This window comes from Macaca thibetana, chromosome 1 (genome assembly GCF_024542745.1).
Source record: "Macaca thibetana thibetana isolate TM-01 chromosome 1, ASM2454274v1, whole genome shotgun sequence".
In the NCBI taxonomy this organism is placed as follows: Eukaryota; Metazoa; Chordata; class Mammalia; order Primates; family Cercopithecidae; genus Macaca; species Macaca thibetana.
Window position 1 is genome coordinate 112708532 of NC_065578.1, and position 19907 is coordinate 112728438.

Genomic DNA, 19907 nt, shown 5'->3' on the forward strand with positions numbered 1-19907 from the left:
ATTGAGGACGCTGCGGCTCAGAGAGGTTGTCTAATTTGTCTGAGGTCACACAGCAGTTAAGTGCCGGACTCTATTTTATAATATCTTTCATCAACCGGACTCCGAAGCCCTGCCTCAATGGGCGTTCATTCAACATTTGTTGAATGAACGAATGAACAAGAAATATCCACTCAATGCAAGCTATCGGCTGTAACAGGCCACCCTAGAGGCCCCGGAACCTTGGCAGGGTCAGGACTCCGCACGTTGTCTTCCAATCTAAGCACACCGGCCCCTCTCAGCGCCCCGCACAGACTCGGAGGCTCCGCCTGCGTCTCCGCCTAACTCGCCGGCCACGCCCCCACTTCGGGGAGTTCGGTCACTCTCGGATTCGCGTTTTCCTCCGCTCCAGCAGCCGCGCAGAGGGCCTCTCCCCGCCCTGCGACCTGAAGCCCATTCCACTCCCCTGCCCCTCCTCTGCGCCCTCCCTCACTCTCCAAACTTCTTCTTTCCACCCTCTCTAAACTTCAGTCATTCTAGTGCCCGCCTCCTCCACTCGCACCGACCAACCAGTGGCCCTCATTCTCGTTGGCGGTCCGCCCCCTGCCCGCCGGGGGCCAATCCCTGTCGCGAGAGTCCGGGGCCGGGGCTCGTTCCCAAGCGCCGGGCCTGTGACGGCAGCGCGCCGGGCGCCGCGCGGCAGGAGGGGGCGGGGCTCTGGATGAGGGATGGGCGAGGGCGGGGGGAAGGGAAAAGGGAGGAGGAGGAGGTTGCGGCGGGTTTGAAAGCGGCAGTTTCCTGGCAGCTTGGGCAGGCGTTGGTCTCCGCGCTACAGCTCCGCAGCGGGCACGATCGATCCCGCGACGGGTCTACGCGCGCTTCTGCGCGCCCCCGACGGATTTTTCCCGTTCCCGGCTCTTCCCCCTTCACCTCACCGCCCCCCCGCCTCAGCCTTTCCCGCCGCTCGGGCGCTGCGCCCGGGGACCAGCCGGCGGCAGTGACCCCGCCCGAAGCCCCTTTTGGAACCGCCTGGGGACAATTCCCTTTTCCTTTCTTCAGCCTAACCTGCGCTGGCCCTCGCGGAGTCTGGTCAGCCCCGGGGAGCGCAGCTGGGAGGGGCGTCCAAGAGGCGTCTCGGAGCCTTTACTAGTCTGGGAGCGGCCGGGCCCCCAGCGGGCTGTGGTCACCGGGTGGGGGCCGGAGCGGCGAGGCCCCCCTGACCCGGCTGCGCGGGCCGCCCAGGGCCCCCGGGCTGAGACGGGGCCGGAGCGGCGCCCCGGCCGCCCGCGCGGGGTCTCCCCCATGGTGCAGCGGGGTTCGGGATGTCGAAGACGCTGAAGAAGAAGAAGCACTGGCTCAGCAAGGTGCAGGAGTGCGCCGTGTCCTGGGCCGGGCCCCCGGGCGACTTCGGCGCGGAGATCCGCGGTGGCGCGGAGCGTGGCGAGTTCCCCTACCTGGGGCGGCTCCGCGAGGAGCCCGGCGGGGGCACCTGCTGCGTCGTCTCCGGCAAGGCGCCCAGCCCAGGCGATGTGCTGCTGGAGGTAAACGGGACGCCTGTCAGCGGGCTCACCAACCGGGACACCCTGGCTGTCATCCGCCACTTCCGCGAGCCCATCCGTCTCAAGACTGTGAAACCAGGTACGCCGGCCCTGCGTATCTGCCGCGGGGTGTTGGGTACGGGGGCGCCAGGGTGGGCGTGCTGGGAGCGACGGCACCTCCCCACCGCGTATGGTCCGGGGTAATCTTAGACCTCTAGGGTGTGCCTGACTCCTTGACGAGGGGGAGGGGTGGCGTTGGTGAGTCCCATTTTGCCGATGGGAAAACTGAGCTCTGGCTTGGCGAGGTTGCCCTGCTAGCTGTGTTAGCTGTCACAGAATTGCGACTAGAAGCTGAGTTTCCTATATTTGTAGCTCCATCTCCCCCCGCAGACAAGAGTTTTTGACTAGAGAAGGCCAGCCTTTTCCGCTCTCTGTTGTGCAAAAAGGTCCTTAGGATTGTAGCATTTTCTTTGGAACGATCTTACGCATCTTCTAACAGGGAAAAAGGGTCTTTACTATAGAAGTACTTGGTGCCAAGGTTACCACCTAGTGTACCTGGAAGGGCTTAGCTGCTTCAGTGTTTCTTGCACACTAGCAGACATCTCGGAGCTGTCAGCCTAACTCTGTCAGTCCAGGTGGTTCAGGTGTCTGAGTACCGATGAGGGTACAATATGTGATATGTGGCCGACTGGTGTGTTCTTGCAGGGAGCTGTTGAAGAGAGTCTGGGTTTTGAAGGAAGACTTAGGTGCCTAGCGGAGTGAAAGCTTCTGTAACGCTTTTGATTTTACAGAATTTTGTTCAAGTGGTGGGTTAAAGGAGGCTCTTTTGCCCTGGTACCTTTTATGCTAGTAAAATTTGCTGCAAAGCACGTTACGTTTATGGCATACTCGTCAGTTTCAAAGCATTGATCAGAGACAGCATACAGTGAGATCTGATAGTATGTAGTAGTTCTTATGAATTTGTTATAGACAGCATTGTTGGTTTTGTTTCAGCATAGATAAAATGTGATTCTGTCGTCTTAGATGTTTGTGGGAGAGAGAATGGTGATTGTAACGTTATTAGAAACCAAACTGTTTTTCCTGAATGTGCTCTACTGAGTATACGGTGCATCAAAATATAATGGGCTGCTTAATTGTTACCTGGGCTAGGTAGCAGTCCACCCTTGATGGCAAAATGCTAGAAAATTCTGGAGAAAAATTTAATATGTTATCTCCTTCTCATTTCTTTCTCAGCAGCTCGCTTTGGAAATATTAATATATCTTTAATAGTCCTTGAGCTTAATGGGGCTTGATGGTTTGTGGTGCGGTTTACATATGTCTGTGTATTGTGGATATATATACACACAGACTCACATGCTCCTAAGATCATAATTAAGATTTTCTTTCTATAGCCTATTCCATCGTATTCATTTTAAATGTATGGGTTTATGTAGTGAGGTTTTCTTTTTATTGTTGTTAATTTTTTAAAACTTTGGCAGACTTTAAACAGCTTTTTCTGTATAGTTTTGAGAATTTGTAAAATTTTTTCTTAACGCTAACTTTTACAGTGTGTGAAAGGCAGAGGAAAGACTTTTGGGGCTGTAATTCAGCCAGTCACGCACTGTGTGTAATGTGCAAAAGACTATATAGACAGCATTTACTAGTCTAGGTGCCAAATCTTAGTTCAAATCCCATGAGTCAGTGAATAATGAGAACATCTGCATCATTGCTTTGTGTTTTGTTTTGAGTAGTTGGGGCAAAGATGAAAATATAACGTATTTTTAGAAATTTTAAAGTTGATATATTGACATGGAAGCTGGTGTATTCTAAATTATTGTGATTTTTTTTTTTTAGAAGACCGAAGAGATGGCTATTTCACATTAGTCTAATCTACCTGTTATACATTTTCTCAACCTTTGTATTATATTTAACAATAATTCAAGATTTAGAGTATTAGTCATATTAACTGTGTTAGATAAGCATCCTATGCCCCATATGTAGTTGACATTATTAGAGTAATACAGTTTTACCCTCTTGACAGCCATAGACACTGTTCTATTTTAAAGATTTAGCCAAAATAAAGGGAATAACATATTAATGGTCACAGAACATTTTGTAGTCATTAGTAGTAAAGTTCTGAATACTACACTTATTTTTTAAAGAGACACTTTGAGTCAGTAATTTCTCAAGATATCATTATGTCTGTGTTATCTGAGATTAATATTGTTTCTAAGCAGGTTGTAATTTAAAAATTTTAATCTCTTTTAAAAATAGTATTCTTAGCTTCTTAATAGCCTCATGTTAGGTATTATATTAAATGGCTTTCTTAAATGGCTTTGCTTAAAAGCAACATTTGTTATAAAATAGCAAGATTTTTACAGGTTAAACACAAGACTTTAAATACTAGAAGTCAAGAACTTGAAGAGGTTATCTGTAGAACTTTGAGTTTGATTAAAAACAAACATTATTTTCAGAAGAGACGAAGATTCTTTATTGTTGTGATTCATTTTGGAAAGGGTGAAAATAGAGTAAGGAAATTTAAAAAGAAACTTGCCATAAACATTGTTTTATTTTTTTCCCTTTTCTCTAAACTTTGTGACAGAAATTGATTTTTCAAGTTAATAAGGTATTGTAAAGTGTACTTAGCACTCTGTTGTCTTGACTAGTTGCTTTTTATTAAACCATATTCATAACATGACATTTAGAGACTAGCACAGTGAAAGAGTAAAATTTAACTATTTCTGTAAGATGTAATACTAATTGGAAATGATCTCGTATTGTCTTCTGAGAAAGTCCATGGCAGAAGGATAAGCTGGGTTGTAGGACATGGCTTTTGTAGTGCTGATTCTTCCTAGCCTTCTTTTCACTTAGGTGCTAAGGGTCGCCCTCCCAAAGCCTGTACCAAAAGCCAGGTGACTTAACATCTTTCTGGCACCTACTGTCTTTAGCTGTGATTTTTTCCCCCTTTTTGGGTTATAATCTTTAATAGAGAATTGAAGGTTACTCTTTAAAATGCGGTTTCTAATCTAAAACTTTTCCTGAATCAATTAGGTAATTTCTTACTGTTTTAGTATTAGTGTAGTACTTAGTAGTCAGTACTTTGCTTGCTTCTAGAAGAATCATTGGTTTCACCTGTTGCTTGGCCCACTTAGTTACCTGTTTCTTAATTATGACCCTGTTGTTTATTTTTCTGCAAAGAGAAAAGTTGTCATTTGAGTTTGAACTTTGTCTTTGCCCAGTAGTAAAGTTGAACTTTGGACCCCTGGTGAAATTGTTCTGTGATATAGTACTATGACTAGGTTTAGTTTCTTTGATTTTACTATACAGTATATACTCTTAAACCATTTCTCTCCTGGTTAATATACAAGTAGTTAATTTTGTTCTAAAATTCCCCAGACTCTAATTGTGCAGAGTTTTATGCTTCTTCATACACCTTTAAGCTCGTATTTCAGCAGTTTGCTTTCAGTAAATTTCGGTAAATTATGTATATTTTATTCCAGAGATTAAGTATTGGTACAATAAATACATGAAATCATTGTCTACTGCCGTATCATGCACACATTACATTCAACTACCCTAAGCAAGTAGTGTATCCAGGGATGAAAATCATAGGAAACAATGTTATAGTTTGTTATACTCATTTTCTCAGTATGTATATATGTGTGTGTATATATACGTATGCATATATGCATATATGCATACGTGTATATACACAAACTTTTGTTAACTCTTCTTATATATCATTTTCTAGTATATCATTTTGGGTACTTTATTGATCCTGCCCTTACCCCCAGACTTTTTAAAAAATTTAGTTTATAAAGCTTTATTTTCCTAGGTTGAGGCATTTTAACAATTCTTTAATTTCTTGCTATCTTACTGGTACAAACAAATACTTAACATTTGGCCATTTGATTTTTAGATGATTTTAAATTTTGTTCAGTTTATTGCTAAAACTGATTTTCATGTAATATAACTCTGTGTTCCTGGGACGTATACATTATTTTTCCTCTGAGATCCTGGGATATACTTTACAAAACCTTTTGTTATGAGAGACAAATTTTCGTGATTTTTTTTTTTCTGCTAATTTATGTAAACTGGCAGCAAAACAAATCTTCTAAATTCATTCAAGTGTCTGACTTATGAAGTCAGTGCCTAATCTTCTCAAGTGATAGTTTCATATGGTCTTTACTGTGTAACCCCTAAGTGCTTTGTAATTTTTGGGGGGACTTAGTGTTTTGGGAGTATGTTGAAAGAGAATCTTGTTTTAATGGGTTACTTTAATATTATTTACCAATTTCAAAATCTGTGAATGTCAGGGTTTTGTGTGTGTGTGTGTGTGTGTGTGTGTGTGTGATTTGACAAAAGATAAGTGTTTTGCTATTGAAGACTAGAACTGTTTTGCCTTTAATAAAGTATTTTTTGTCTTCTGAAATTTTGAGAAATAATCTTCTTGAAATATTACATTTTGGTAGACAGAATGAATGCCCTGAATTTAAAACTATTGCCAAAAGTATGAGTTTCAGAAACTTAGAAGCTGGTGTTACGAGACATGTTTGTAGGGAAAGAGGCAAATCCATTCATTGCTCTTCTAGCTAATTTTGCTAACAAAATATCTTGTTATTATTTTGTTTTTGAAGAACAACTATTATTCAGAATGTTTTCCAAGAAAAGATGCTTATTGTATTTAATACAGAAAAAATAAGTCCTATTACTGGCATACATTCATTCCCTCAGCAAGCACTTAGTGGTACACCCATCAAGTGCCAGCATGGAGCTAGCACTGGCGATATAAACATGAGTCAGAAGTTGTGTGTCTTCAAGAAGCTGGCAATTTAGTAGGAGCTTAGTGACTCATTGGTAAGGAATACCTATAGTAAGGGTTTTGCCTTTTTCACTTTTCTGCCAGTGTTTAAAACTCTTTAGGTAGGTCTTAGTATGAATTTTGGTGAAAACGAGACTAATTAACTGGCTGCATAGTGTGCTATTCAAAAAAGTTGTGGAGCTGCATTTTAGAAAGGATTTGGGTTCTCAAGTCATTTCACAAAGAGGGAAATCAAATATAAGCAAAACTGTCTTTTCAAAAAGTCCTTAAATTGTTCATAAAATACTATATTGTACTGTTTGTAGGATGAGTCCTACTTGCCACTTTTCCACCCATGTTGGAACCAATTGCAGTTTTTTGGTCGAATACCAGATGAAGTAATTTACTTGCATTAAAAATATATGTTTTACAAAAAAATCTTTTAATTCTAAGAAATTATCCTCATCTAGGTATGTATAGTGAATTTATGGATGTTAAATGTGTACATGAAGTGAAAGAATGATTTCTTTTCTTTTTTTCTTTTTTCTTTTTTAATATCTTGGTAGGATCCACACCATCTGCCCTTATTTTCTGACTTGAGTGGTTGAGGAATGAATTGTGAATAATTTTGAACTTACTTTGGTTTTGAAAGATGACAGGTTTTGGTTGAGTGGAATTAGGATCTTTCCAGTAGTAGGTAAGAAGCAGAGGAGGAGAAAAACACAGGGTAAAAACATTCCATACAGAAAGGTTTACAGTGTGGTCCATCTCAATAATGTTGTGTGTGTTTGTGTATAAAAAACTTTATTTTGTACAAGGGCACAAAATCCACATTGTAGAATAATTGGAAAATAGAGGGACGATCATATTAATTGTTTAAATGGCTAGGTAGTTCCATTATGAATAGTCTTCCATAAGTTTTTTTTTTTTTTAATGTGTTATCTCCTCGAGATGATGCTGTAAGATGCTTAATGCTATTTCTGCCTTCAGCCTCATTCCACTCATAATGTAATACTATGAATATTTTTATGTAACCCTTAATGTACCATTAGTTCTGTTCTTTATGGTTAATAGCCCTATTTGGGTTGTTTTGGAAGTCTAGCCAGTTTTATGGGAAAACACAATTTGCTGGCCTAGGAAAAAGGGAACTGAAAAATATATTTTCATCTTAATCCTGCCTTCCCTTTTGTTATAGTCACAGCCAATTGACTTCCAGTGAGAAGGGGGGCATCATTATATCTCCATTCTTCCCTGAACCCAAGCAATTTATCCTGATGCAGCCACTCAGCTGCATTGCAGTGGTTCCCAGGAGCAACCCACTTACTTGCAGCCCCCACCCATTTCGGTCATCCCAACATGGCGAGGGGAACATAGATTACATTTTGAGGACCATAATTTGACTTATGACATCTCTAAATACCTGAGAAAGGACACGCTGTCCTTATAGGTGATTAGGTACTTGTTTTATTAACACATACTGAGAGATATTGTTTTAGAGACTCTGTATGGGTTTTAAAGGGTTAAACTTTCTTGCCATAATTTATTTTGAGTTTAGGGTTTGGTTTTAAAAAATATCATGCAGTGATAATTGGAAAAATTTTGTTTCAAATTTGTTAATAATTAAGATCTTTTCTATTTGGAGGCTTCCCTTTTTATTGTCTTGGGTATGCAATGTGAAAGGTAACCTATCTACTTAATTAAAACTTTCTGGCATTTTAGCCTCTTTGCTTTTGCTGTTTTTTTGCACAGAATTTGAAACACATAATTATTATTTTCTGGCTTCAGGGAAGTTTGTGAGAGGCAAGCCTGTATCTCATTGTTGTTCTGATTGGGAATTACACATGACTATGAAAAATGGGGTTTTACTATACATAATGGCATTTAGCAGAAGTAGTTTTATGAAAGGAAAATACCCTACAAGGTAGGAAAAAAACAAGTGTTAATGCTTCCTTTTCTGAACTTAAATACAATTAAGCTAGATTGGCTTTGCTTTTCTTCCAGTAAAATAACTTTTAAAAATTCACTTTAATGGAATAGTTCTAGAGATATGTTACTCTTTGGATATGGTTATCTAGTTTGCAGCAAGTATCTTGTGATATATAGCTTAGATCTCAGTAGGAAAGAAAAAAATCTTAATTTACATATCAGTTTCTGTATTTGTAAGAATTCTGTAGCAAGTGACAGAAATGCTATTGAGATTAATTTAGGCTAAGAAGAAATTTATTGACTTACATACATTAAAATCCAGGCATAGATCAGTGACAGCTAACTTCATGTTCTCAAATGTTGGTCATTAGAATTATTATTTGGTTCTCTTTTCTTCCAGGTTGGATTTTTTCTCAGCTAGACTCTGTCAGTGTAGCAGTGAAGGTAGCTCTGAACCCCCAAGTCATACAGGGTCCTTAAAGCTTCTCATCTTTTTGGAGTCTAATAACAAATCTCATGCAGAGACTTTGGCCCTGTGCTGATCTCTTGGACCAATTACTGCGGAGAGAGGCGAGGACAATGAAGTGCCATGATTGGTCAGGCGTGGGGACATGTCTACCCTTGCAGCTGGATATAAATAGCATAATATGATTAACAACTGTAGCAGAACCCCAAGACATAAGGGAGGGGGAGTTCCTGAAAGGGTGGGATGCCGAGGAATCAATACTCCAGGAAATGATCTCTTTTAAAACATTTAATCTCTCTTACTTTGAAGCCAGCAGTAGTATACAGTTGTCATAAAACTATCATTTTTAGAAAAACAGATATTGGCTGTAAACCAAAACTGATTTGATTTCTAGGCACTGCTTTTGCTCAAATATTATCATATTTAATTTTTTTAATAAAAAATTGCTTTTATTTAGAAGTTACTTCTTTAAAAAATTGAAATACTGATACCTTAATGTGTATAATTTAAAAGTATTTCTTGTAATTTTTATTTAATTTTCTTTGATTGAAAAAACATCAAGATTCTCTAAGTCAATGCTGTTGATTTTTAGGGAGATGGAATACTTTGGAAGATTAACAGTCTTCGGCACTGAGGAAAAGATTATTAGCCTAGTTAAGCAATTACGTTTTTAAAACAATTTTATTCTACCCTTTTGAAAATGAAATTCTAAACGAATTATTTTCCAAGGTGTTTTGCTTTTAAAACAATGGTCCTTTTAAACACAAATTGAGACAACATCATTATTGTAGTATTTCTGAGGGGTCCCTAATAAAACTTTTTAACCATGATTTCGTGGAAATTATGTGAAATGAACTGCTTCACTGACACATATAAAATGGGTATATAAGTTTTGAAACATTACTTAAGTATGGTGTAATGTCGTACCTGTTTAATTACCAAAAATGTTATTTGGCAGATATTGCAGGATAAAATCTGATCCCCTTTTTAAGGTTTTTTACAGCCTCCACTGGGAGAACAGAGGTACCCAGAGCAGGCATAGACAGTTGAAAGAGAGGGGTGGGTGCTCCAAATAACATTTCATACTATTTTTATATTCTAATTACAGTATCAATGTCTTCAGCTTTGGTGCCATAAAAATAATAATTTTAGTAATAACTTTGAGTTTACATATGCCATACACTGTAGGAGTTTTGTAGTTTTGCCAAGTGTCATCTGGTAGTTGGATCTTTAGTGAATTTTAAATGTTGGTAGATTATTGGTGAATGTACTTATTGTACATAAAAATGAACATTCTTGGAATTGGGTGTGATTTGCCAACAAGAATCATCATAGCAAGTACTTTGTATTGTTAGATTAGTTTGGGCACCCTTTGGATGCCTTCAGACCATATTTGGAAAATTACTGCTTCTACTCCAAAAGCCTGTAATGATTAGAGTTCTCCAATATTAATTCCATATATTGATTAATTAAGCCATGAAATCTAGTAAAATGATATAGTCTTTATTACCTCTGTTCACAGAATTGTATCTTAATCCAACTTGGTAGCTTTCAGCAGAACTCTTTGTCAAAATATTATTAATTTTAGCTAAGAATTCTATTCACTAATTTCCGTGTTTAGGTTAGAATGCACAAGCTAATGGAAATTTTAATTTCCTTTGAATAGAGTTAGATTTGCTAACTAGAGCAATCTCACAATGTAATGCTGATGACTGAAATGATACTTCAGCCTCCCTTTGGTGTCAACTCTAAGTTTAGACAACCTTACTCTAATAGGAATATTGGGGACTTGTCACAATATACTAGCTGTCATTTAGAGTAATAACTCCCATGTCAGGGCATTTTATACCTGTCTCATTTGGTTTATAAGGATGTATGTATTAGCATTCATGTTTTCTTATAAAGAACTTTATATATTTTTATTCTCTATGAGTCAGATGTTACCGTCTTCCTTTACAGATGATAAAATTGAGTTTAAGAGAGAGATTAACACATGAAAGTTCACACAGACTCTCAGGAAGAATTATGAACTGAAACAGTGTTGAGTCTTTACTTTTTGGATAGAATATTAGTTCCTTATATCCAAAAAACCTGTCTTCCTTTCTCTAGTAAAAGGAAAAACCACAATTCTGAATTGTTTGCGTGGGTGTTAAATGCAGTAAAATACTGGGCAAGTACTTACAATAAAGGCTTCATTGCTTGGTTCTGTTTCAAAACAGAGTTTGTGGCAGCGCAGTTTAATCTGTACAACTAAGCTGCGTGATAAGTAGTTATTTCGAAGAATTGCTAATCAAGCAGAAAGTTAGTATTCTTGCTACATTTGTAAGACAATATTTTCAGCAGATTATTTTTATTGCTGAAAATATTCTCTGTAATATGTAAAAGCCCAGATAAATATATTAGATACATATTTTGGGATAAATATATTTGGGAAAATTGTATATTTGATACTGGAAATAATATTTTGTCGTTGTGTTTCCTTTCTACTTCTTCTGTAATTCACTCACCAGGAAGGTGTTAGCATACCTCCCTGAGACAGAGCCTAGAAAATGTTCTGGTGAATGTAGAAAGGAATGTATTTTAGAATTAGGGATCTTTTATAAGTATGCAGACCCTTCTCAGAAAAGTACACTTTGCTTAAAGAAAATTTAGCTAAGCTAGATAAAAGAATAACTCATTGCATTTAAGTAGACCTTTCTCCTTCTAGGCTTCAAGTATTGCACACCTAAGATGGATCCTTTGAAGAGTCAGGTAAAGCAGGTTGTGGATTGTTGGCACCTCTTATTCTTTAAGTATTTGTGCTGTTATGTTTTCTCTCTGGGCTAAAGTCAGTCCCTTGAGTGGAAGGAAGCACAGTAATCCAACCGTAGTGTATAGATAAACAAGTCGAGGCTTAGCAGTGGCAGAAGTCATAGCATAAACATGGTAGAGCAGAGACTGGAACTCAGATTGTTTGGTTCCTTTCATTGTTCTAGTTTCTGGCATAAGAATTTGTGTAGAAAATTGGTGAAAAAAGGACTTGTTAAACATACTGTTTCTTTATGAAATCTGCATTCTCTTGGAATTAAGTGTAATGTGCTAGACTCAGTTTGTTAGGCCATCAGCATGCATGAATGAGGTTAGAGGCAGTGGTATCCCGAAACTTGCAGCACAGGAAGAATTTTAATCATTATATGCCATGGATTTTCAGGGCATTTTAAGCCTTTATAATGGTGTAACTTATGATTAAGATTTACACAGTCAAAATTGTTAGCTGGTATAATAGCTGAATAGTTAAGTATTTATTCTGGTTAGTTGCTTTAGTTTTGGAAAATCATTTTTCCTATCGGAGATTCTTCACAATGCTTTCAGTAAAATGTTTCTGAATAGTTCCTGCTATGTGGTAGACTGCTAACACTGTTTCTTGCTCTCTCTGTGGGGCTGATGCTGCAAGTCTCATTTAGAGTCAGCTATACTTCTATTTTTTTCCTTGACTGACTAGGGGATGCATTGGGGGAAGATAAATTTTAGGGCAAGGGGACACTCAGGGTTGTGGGAGATGAACTGTCAAGGATACCTTTGGCTCACTGTCCTCAAGCTTGTTCGGCTGTAGTGATGGCATAACTGAGAAGAGGGATTGTGCTCTTGCTGGGGGTGGGACAGGAAGATATCTCAGGCCATGTCAAGCTGGCCACAGCAGAGGACAAGCTACTCCCTGTGAGGCAAAACTGAAGAAAGGGGATTGAGGTGGCCGTTCTGGGGAAACTGTATTTATTGGGTAAGACTAATGGGAATGGTAGAGTCTTGCTTGGGTTCTTTGTAGGTCTGTGGAAGAACAGCATGAGTATAGACATGAAAAAATCTTTCTGCAATCCTTACTCCTTTGCAGTATCAGTCAGGGTTCAGTGCAGGAAACAGAAAGGCATGTAATGCAGGGAATTAGTTGCTTAGGGAATCTTTTGAAAGGGCTGGAGGGCTAGGCTCTAGGCTGAGCCTCTGAGAATGATTTTTTCCAGGACACCTTGAAACAGTCCACAGTGGGAGCTGCCACCTCTGCTACAGTCAGGAAAGTGGCCATCAGGAGGTTGCTACTGAAACAGTGGCAAGAAAATGCTACTGTAGCTGCGATCAAGGTGATCACAACAGCCACTGCTGTTAACATTGTAACTGCTGGAAGTCTGGAATGTAGCATCTGGCCATTGCTGTGACAGCGTCTCCTTGATGCCCGTGAACTGGTGACTAGATACTGTTATGATGAATCTGGTCCCTGCTGCCTCTGCCACTGTCTATAAAATAATTAAAAATGATTAATTCTGTTTTTAATATAATTTAATTGTAATTTTATACAACTAAATTCTTAATAGTGGCTGTGTTTGACAACTGATTTGTAAAATTCATAAAAATTTAATAATTGGCCTTGCAAGAGAATACAGCCAACTCCATTGCATCACTGTAAAACCTCCTAACTGACGCTTCTACTCCTTAATTGAAAATTCTCTCTTTTTTGTTTTAGTTCAAAGCTAGAGACTGGACACTGACATGTTCATGACCTTGTGTACAAGCTGAAAGCTGCTAAAAGCTACAGGCCAATGGGGCTTTGCTTTACTTCTGCCTTCCATATCTTGTGTCCTGCATCTTAATGGTGGAATCAGATTTGCATCCAGAATACTGGCTATAAAGGAGTCTGGAAGATACAGTTTTTAGTTTTGCAACTTCTGCATTTCAGGAAGGCATACTTCAAGGAGGAAGTCCCTGAGTGATAGCTGATCCTTTCCCAGGCACTCATCTTCTTAAACATAGTATTTTAATTACAATTTAGCCCATTCTTGATGACTCATTGTCATTTCTGTAAGCTTCTCTTTTCATTATGGCCTGTAGTTGGAATGATCATAGGGCCAAGGGATTTTAACATCTGTAGTAACTTTTTGTCCTAGGTTAGCTTGTATCTCTCCCACCTCCCATATCTGCTGCTGACATCTATGTTTGACATCATTTGGTGTCAACCTCCCCTGCAAGCCACAGGCAGGGAGAGCACCTCACCCAAAGCAAGCAATTTATCGGCTGGTCAGTAACCTGTGATTTCTGTAGCTTAAAAAGATAAGTGGGGCTTATCTTTTGAACTAAGACAAAAAGGAAATAATTTCCAATTAAGTGTGGGAGCTTCAACTGAGAGGTTTTGAAGTGAGTTGGCTGTATTCTTTTGCAAGACCAATTGTTAAATTTTCAAGAATTCTGCGAGTTGTCAAACAGCCATTTTTAAGAATTAAGTTGAATAACATTTTAATAAAAACAAAGACAATACTCAAAAGAAATTATTTCCTAATTATTTGCCCACATTTTAGAATTATCTGTGCTCTTGAATTTCTTTATATCTTCTATATCTGTATGGTAGAAACACTATATAGTGGTTTGCTACCGTACATATCTTCCCAGCTCCCTTTTCACTGTTGTCACAGTTGACTGTGGTGGTAGTTGTTGGCGTTTCCTGAACACATCACACTGATTGTGGGGGCGGGTAGGGAGAGTCACAGTTGGAGAGGCCATGAGAAACCATATACAAACTAAAATTATGGGAGAAGAAACTATGAGTGAAACGATGAGAAAAAACTAATGCATGATGTAGATCTGGGTGGTGTTAATAGCAGAACACTGGAGGGAAGGGCCACAAACTCTTCATCCCAAGGTCTAGAATCATTTTAGAATCATCCTACAAGCCTAGTTTTAGGATTCAGCCCTATTTTATTTCTTGCTCTTGGAATTATATGAAATTATGAATTTGTGTGTGTTGCTAGCTTTAATAGAATACCCTGGAATTTTATTTACTTTTAATTTTATTTATTTATGCTTTTGTGCCACCTTCTCATGAAAAAGAGGCAGTATGTTGAAAGTTTGAGTTCAGATTTTCTGATGTAGATAAACAAGCTAAAGAAGGTAGGCAGAAGTATGATATATGAGAATTTCCAGAGCAGGGTATTTGTAACTTGTAAATATGTAGTCCACGTTCCCTCCCCTAACACATTTTACACTAGAATAAGATTGAAAGGCTGGACGTCGTGGCTCACGCCTGAAATCACTTTGGGGGGATAAGGCAGGTGGATTGCTTGAGCCCAGGAGTTCAAGACCAACCTGGGCTACATGGCAAAACCCTATCTCTACAAAAAAAAGGTAACTGGGCATGGTGGTGTGGGTCTGTATTCCCAGATACTTGGGAGGCTGAGATGGGAGGATCAGTTGAGCCCAGGGAGGTTGAGGCTGCAGTGAGACGTGCTTGCACCTGAATACTGGCTGGGAGATAGAGTGAAACTCTGTCTCAAAAAAAAAAAAAAAAAAAAAAAAAAAGACTAAAAGCTCTGTTGAGGAATGCCGCTTATAAATACATTTTTAAAAATTCAGTAATATTTTTCATGTATAAACATTGTGGAGTCTATTGTAGTTGCTTGTACAATACTGGGGCATAGGTGATATTTGTCTCTTTACTATTGTAGCTTCGGCCTACGCCTTTAGTAACTGCTAAGGAGCAGACTGTAGATCTGGACTGTCTGTGTCTGTAGTTCACAACCTCAACTTCTCTGCTGCCTTTGATTTGCTCCCTCTGCAGTTTTGTTTTCTCTGTACTGATTGCTTCTCCCATGCTTCTCTGCTTTCCATAGAAAAAACTGACCGTGTATAGATCCTGTCAGCTGATTGCAGTGCTCTTAACTTCTCCATTGTGGGTTGTTTAGTCGGAGGGGTTAGGTATAAACCCAGAGTGGTATTCCTTTTTCTGATGTGTTTGTTTTTGCTTACATATTCAGGAGCTGCTCTTTACCCCCAGAACATCAGTATATATGTTTTTTTCTGTTTCCAGATTTAAAAATATTCCAGAAGCCTGGCCTCAAGACAGATAATATTTTACTTTTAATTTGGTGCCCATGTTTTAGAGATTTGAACTGGATTGCATTTAGTAAACCAAACCCCATCTTTTAAAAAATCGTCTTTAAAAAAACATAGTGGGCCGGACATGATGGCTCACATCTGTAAATCTCAGTACTTTGGGAGACTGAGGTGGGAGGATTGCTTGAGCCCAGGAGTTTGAGGCCAGCCTGGGCAACATAGTAAGACCTTGTCTCCACAGAAAAAAAAAAAAAAATTAGCCAGGTGTGGTGGCACATGCCTATAGTTCCAGCTACTCAGGAGGCTGAGATAAGAGGATCACATGAGCCCAGGAGTTGGAGGCTGCAGTAAATTCTGATCGTGCTACTGCACTCCAGCCTGGGTGACAGAGCAAGACCCTATCTCTAAGGAAAAAAAAAGGAAAAAAATAGTGGTTGAAACTGGATTTTTCTCTTCTTTCATAAGATGATAAATGAAAAAAAAAAAAGAAAATAGATTTTTGAAAAGCAAATAATCTCTTAGGATTTCTTATTAAAGAATAAAAAATTATCTAATTGAGGCATGTTAATCGAATGTATAAGTATTAAAGGCTGGGTGTGGTAGAACAGGCCTATAGTCCCAGCTACTCATGAGATTTGAGACCAGGTGAACTGCTTGAGTTCAAGACCAGCCTGAGCAACATAGTGAGACCCTGTCTGGAAAAATAAGTACATAAAAGAAAATTTCCTCCGATTACAGGAGATAGGTAGAAAAAATGTATTACAGTGCAGATGAGAATTTCCTTAGCACTTTAATGTGAAGATTATTTACACTGGGTGGCCAGGGAAAGTGTCTCTGAGGAGGGGACATGTCCACTGTGAGTTGAATGACTGGGAGGAAGCCATCTGCCCTTAAAATTTTTCAGTCAGAGAGAATTGTAAAACACAAAGGCCTCAATATGAGAACCTGGTTCGATATAGGAATAGAAAGGCTGATATAGCTGGCACCAACTAAATGAGGGGTGAAAGTGAGAGGGAACAGATTGAAGAAGTAGATAGGGACCAGTGGGGGTCTGTTAGCCACAGTAAGGGGTTTGGGTTTTATTTATTGTTAATGCCACTGGAAAGCATAAAGTTGGGGAATGACTGGTATGTATTTCAAAAAGTCATTGTTTGTGATGTGGAAGGAGGGCCAGAGTGGAAGAAGGAAGAAACCCTTTAGTTTGGATGAAAATAAATGATGGCTTGGACACTATAAGAATAGTGGCAGTGAAATGAAGTGGATAGAGATATGTTTTGAAAGAGGAACTAAGTAAGACTTACTGATTGATTGCAGGTAAGAAAAGGAGCAGACTTCAGGAGAACCTCTAGGTTTTTGCTTTGAGTAACTGGTGGTGGTACTATTTCCAGGAATAGGAAGGACAGGATATTGGGTGGAGTGATCAGATTTTTTGTGTGAAGGAGATATATCTACCACCAAGATTATTTTCTTTTTACTCTAGTTGCTTTATTATACATTAACCCATTCCTCCATCCGTCAATCTATCTTGTTTTTTATGCCTTTCAATGTAAATTGCAATGCATTTCCACAAGAAAGACTTTTAAATGCCCAGTTTTTCTCATTTTACAGATGAGAAAACTAAAGCTTGGAGAAAAATATGTTCAAGGTCGTATAGCTAGTTACTGGTGAATCAGCATGCAGGTTACCATTAGTCCAGGACTCTAATTTGATTATATTTTAACTTGTAGGAATAAAAGTGAATTTTGGAAATTGGACAAGTTTTCCCACCAACTTGTTGATGTGCTATAATCTCTTAGAACCAAATTTCTAAGACAAAAATGCAAAAGATGTAGTACTGCAGTTGCATTTGACTGAACTACAATGTTAGCACGGCACTTAGGACTTGTTGGAAAGTACCTTCTAATGTTGTAGAATTGAAACATTTTCAGATGTTTAGTTCAGAAAAGTAGGTTGGGATTCTTCCAAGCATTAATCCTCTTGTTGGCAAGGCATTTGCATTTTAATTAGCAAATGTGCCTTGCATACCTACTATGCACTAAGCCCCATGCAAGGCCCAGATACCATAAAAGGGAATGATTCAAGTTCCATACTTTCTTTTTCTTTTTTTTTTTAAATTATACTTCAAGTTCTAGGGTACATGTGCACAACGTGCAGGTTTGTTACATATGTATACATGTGCCATGTTGGTGTGCTGCACCCGTTAACTCGTCATTTACATTAGTATATCTCCTAATGCTATCCCGCCCCGCTGCCACCCTGACAATAGGACCTGGTGTGTGATGTTCCCCGTCCTGTGTCCAAGTGATCTCATTGTTCAATTCCCACCTATGAGTGAGAACATGCGGTGTTTGGTTTTCTGTTCTTGCAATAGTTTGCTGAGAATGATGGTTTCCAGCTGCATCCATGTCCCTACAAAGGACACGAACTCATCCTTTTTTATGGCTGCATAGTATTCCATGGTGTGTATGTGCCACATTTTCTTAATCCAGTCTGTCACTGATGGACATTTGGGTTGATTCCAAGTCATTGCTGTTGTGAATAGTGCCACAATAAACATATGTGTGCATGTGTCTTTATAGCAGCATGACTTATAATCCTTTGGGTATATCCCCAGTAATGTGATGGCTCGGTCAAATGGTATTTCTAGTTCTAGATCCTTGAGGAATCGCCACACTGTTTTCCACAATGGTTGAACTAGTTTACAATCCCACCAACAGTGTAAAAGTGTTCCTGTTTCTCCACATCCTCTCCAGCACCTGTTGTTTCCTGATTTTTTTAATGATTGCCATTCTAACTGGTGTGAGATGGTATCTCATTGTGGTTTTGATTTACATTTCTCTGATGGCAAGTGATGATGAGCATTTTTTCATGTGTCTGTTGGCTGTATGAATGTCTTCTTTTGAGAAGTGTCTGTTCAAATCCTTTGCCCACTTTTTGATGGGGTTGTTTGCTTTTTTCTTGTCAATTTGATTGAGTTCTTTATAGGTTCTGGATATTAGCCCTTTGTCAGATGAGTAGATTGCAAAAATTTTCTCCCATTTTGTAGGTTGCCTGTTCACTCTGATGGTAGTTTCTTTTGCTGTGCAGAAGCTCTTTAGTTTAATTAGATCTCATTTGTCAATTTTGACTTTTGTTGCTGTTGCTTTTGGTGTTTTAGACACGAAGTCCTTGCCCATGCCTGTGTCCTGAATGATATTACCTAGGTTTTCTTCTAGGGTTTTTATGGTTTTAGGTCTATCATTTAAATCTCTAATCCATCTTGAATTAATTTTCGTATAAAGAGTAAGGAAAGGATCCAGTTTCAGCTTTCTACTTATGGCTAGCCAATTTTCCCAGCACCATTTATTAAATAGGGAATACTTTCCCCATTTCTTGTTTTTGTCAGGTTTGTCAAAGATCAGATGGCTGTAGATGTGTGGTATTATTTCTGAGGACTCTGTTCTGTTCCATTGGTCTATATCTCTGTTTTGGTACCAGTACCATGCTGTTTTGGTTACTGTAGCCTTGTAGTATAGTTTGAAGTCAGGCAGTGTGATGCCTCCAGCTTTGTTCTTTTGGCTTAGGATTGTCTTGGCAATGCGGGGTCTTTTTTGGTTCCATATGAACTTTAAAGCAGTTTTTTCTAATTCTGTGAACAAAGTCATTGGTAGCTTGATGGGGATGGCATTGAATCTGTAAATTACCTTGGGCAGTTGGCCATTTTCACAATACTGATTCTTCCTATCCATGAGCATGGTATGTTCTTCCATTTGTTTGTGTCCTCTTTTATTTCACTGAGCAGTGGTTTGTAGTTCTCCTTGAAGAGGTCCTTTACATCCCTTGTAAGTTGGATTCCTAGGTATTTTATTCACTTTGAAGCTATTGTGAATGGGAGTTCATTCATGATTTGGCTCTCTGTTTGTCTGTTACTGGTGTATAAGAATGATTGTGATTTTTGCACATTGATTTTGTATCCTGAGACTTTGCTGAAGTTGCTTATCAGCTTAAGGAGATTTTGGGCTGAGACGATGGGGTTTTCTAAATATACAATCATGTCATCTGCAAACAGGGACAATTTAACTTCTTCTTTTCCTAACTGAATACCCTTTATTTCTTTCTCTTGCCTGATTGCCCTAGCCAGAACTTCCAACACTATATTGAATAGGAGTGGTGAGAGAGGGCATCCCTGTCTTGTACCAGTTTTCAAAGGGAATGCTTCCAGTTTTTGCCCATTCAGTATGATATTGGCTGTGGGTTTGTCATAAATAGCTCTTATTATTTTGAGATACGTTCCATCAATACCGAATTTATTGAGCGTTTTTAGCATGAAGGGCTGTTGAATTTTGTCAAAGGCCTTTTCTGCATCTATTGAGATAATCATGTGGTTTTT

At 39.2% G+C, this 19907-nt stretch overlaps 1 protein-coding gene across 3 annotated transcripts in view; it reads left to right on the forward strand.

The window, feature by feature from the left end:
- The first annotated feature begins 713 nt into the window (after positions 1 to 713).
- Positions 714 to 19907, forward strand: part of MAGI3 (membrane associated guanylate kinase, WW and PDZ domain containing 3) — a 296332-nt gene continuing 277138 nt past the window's right edge. For all 3 annotated transcript variants that reach the window (XM_050747218.1, XM_050747221.1, XM_050747222.1), the window contains exon 1: positions 714 to 1614. In XM_050747218.1, the coding sequence (XP_050603175.1) occupies positions 1299 to 1614 (316 nt within the window). In that variant the 5' untranslated portion in view covers positions 714 to 1298. The remainder of the gene's footprint in view (positions 1615 to 19907) is intronic.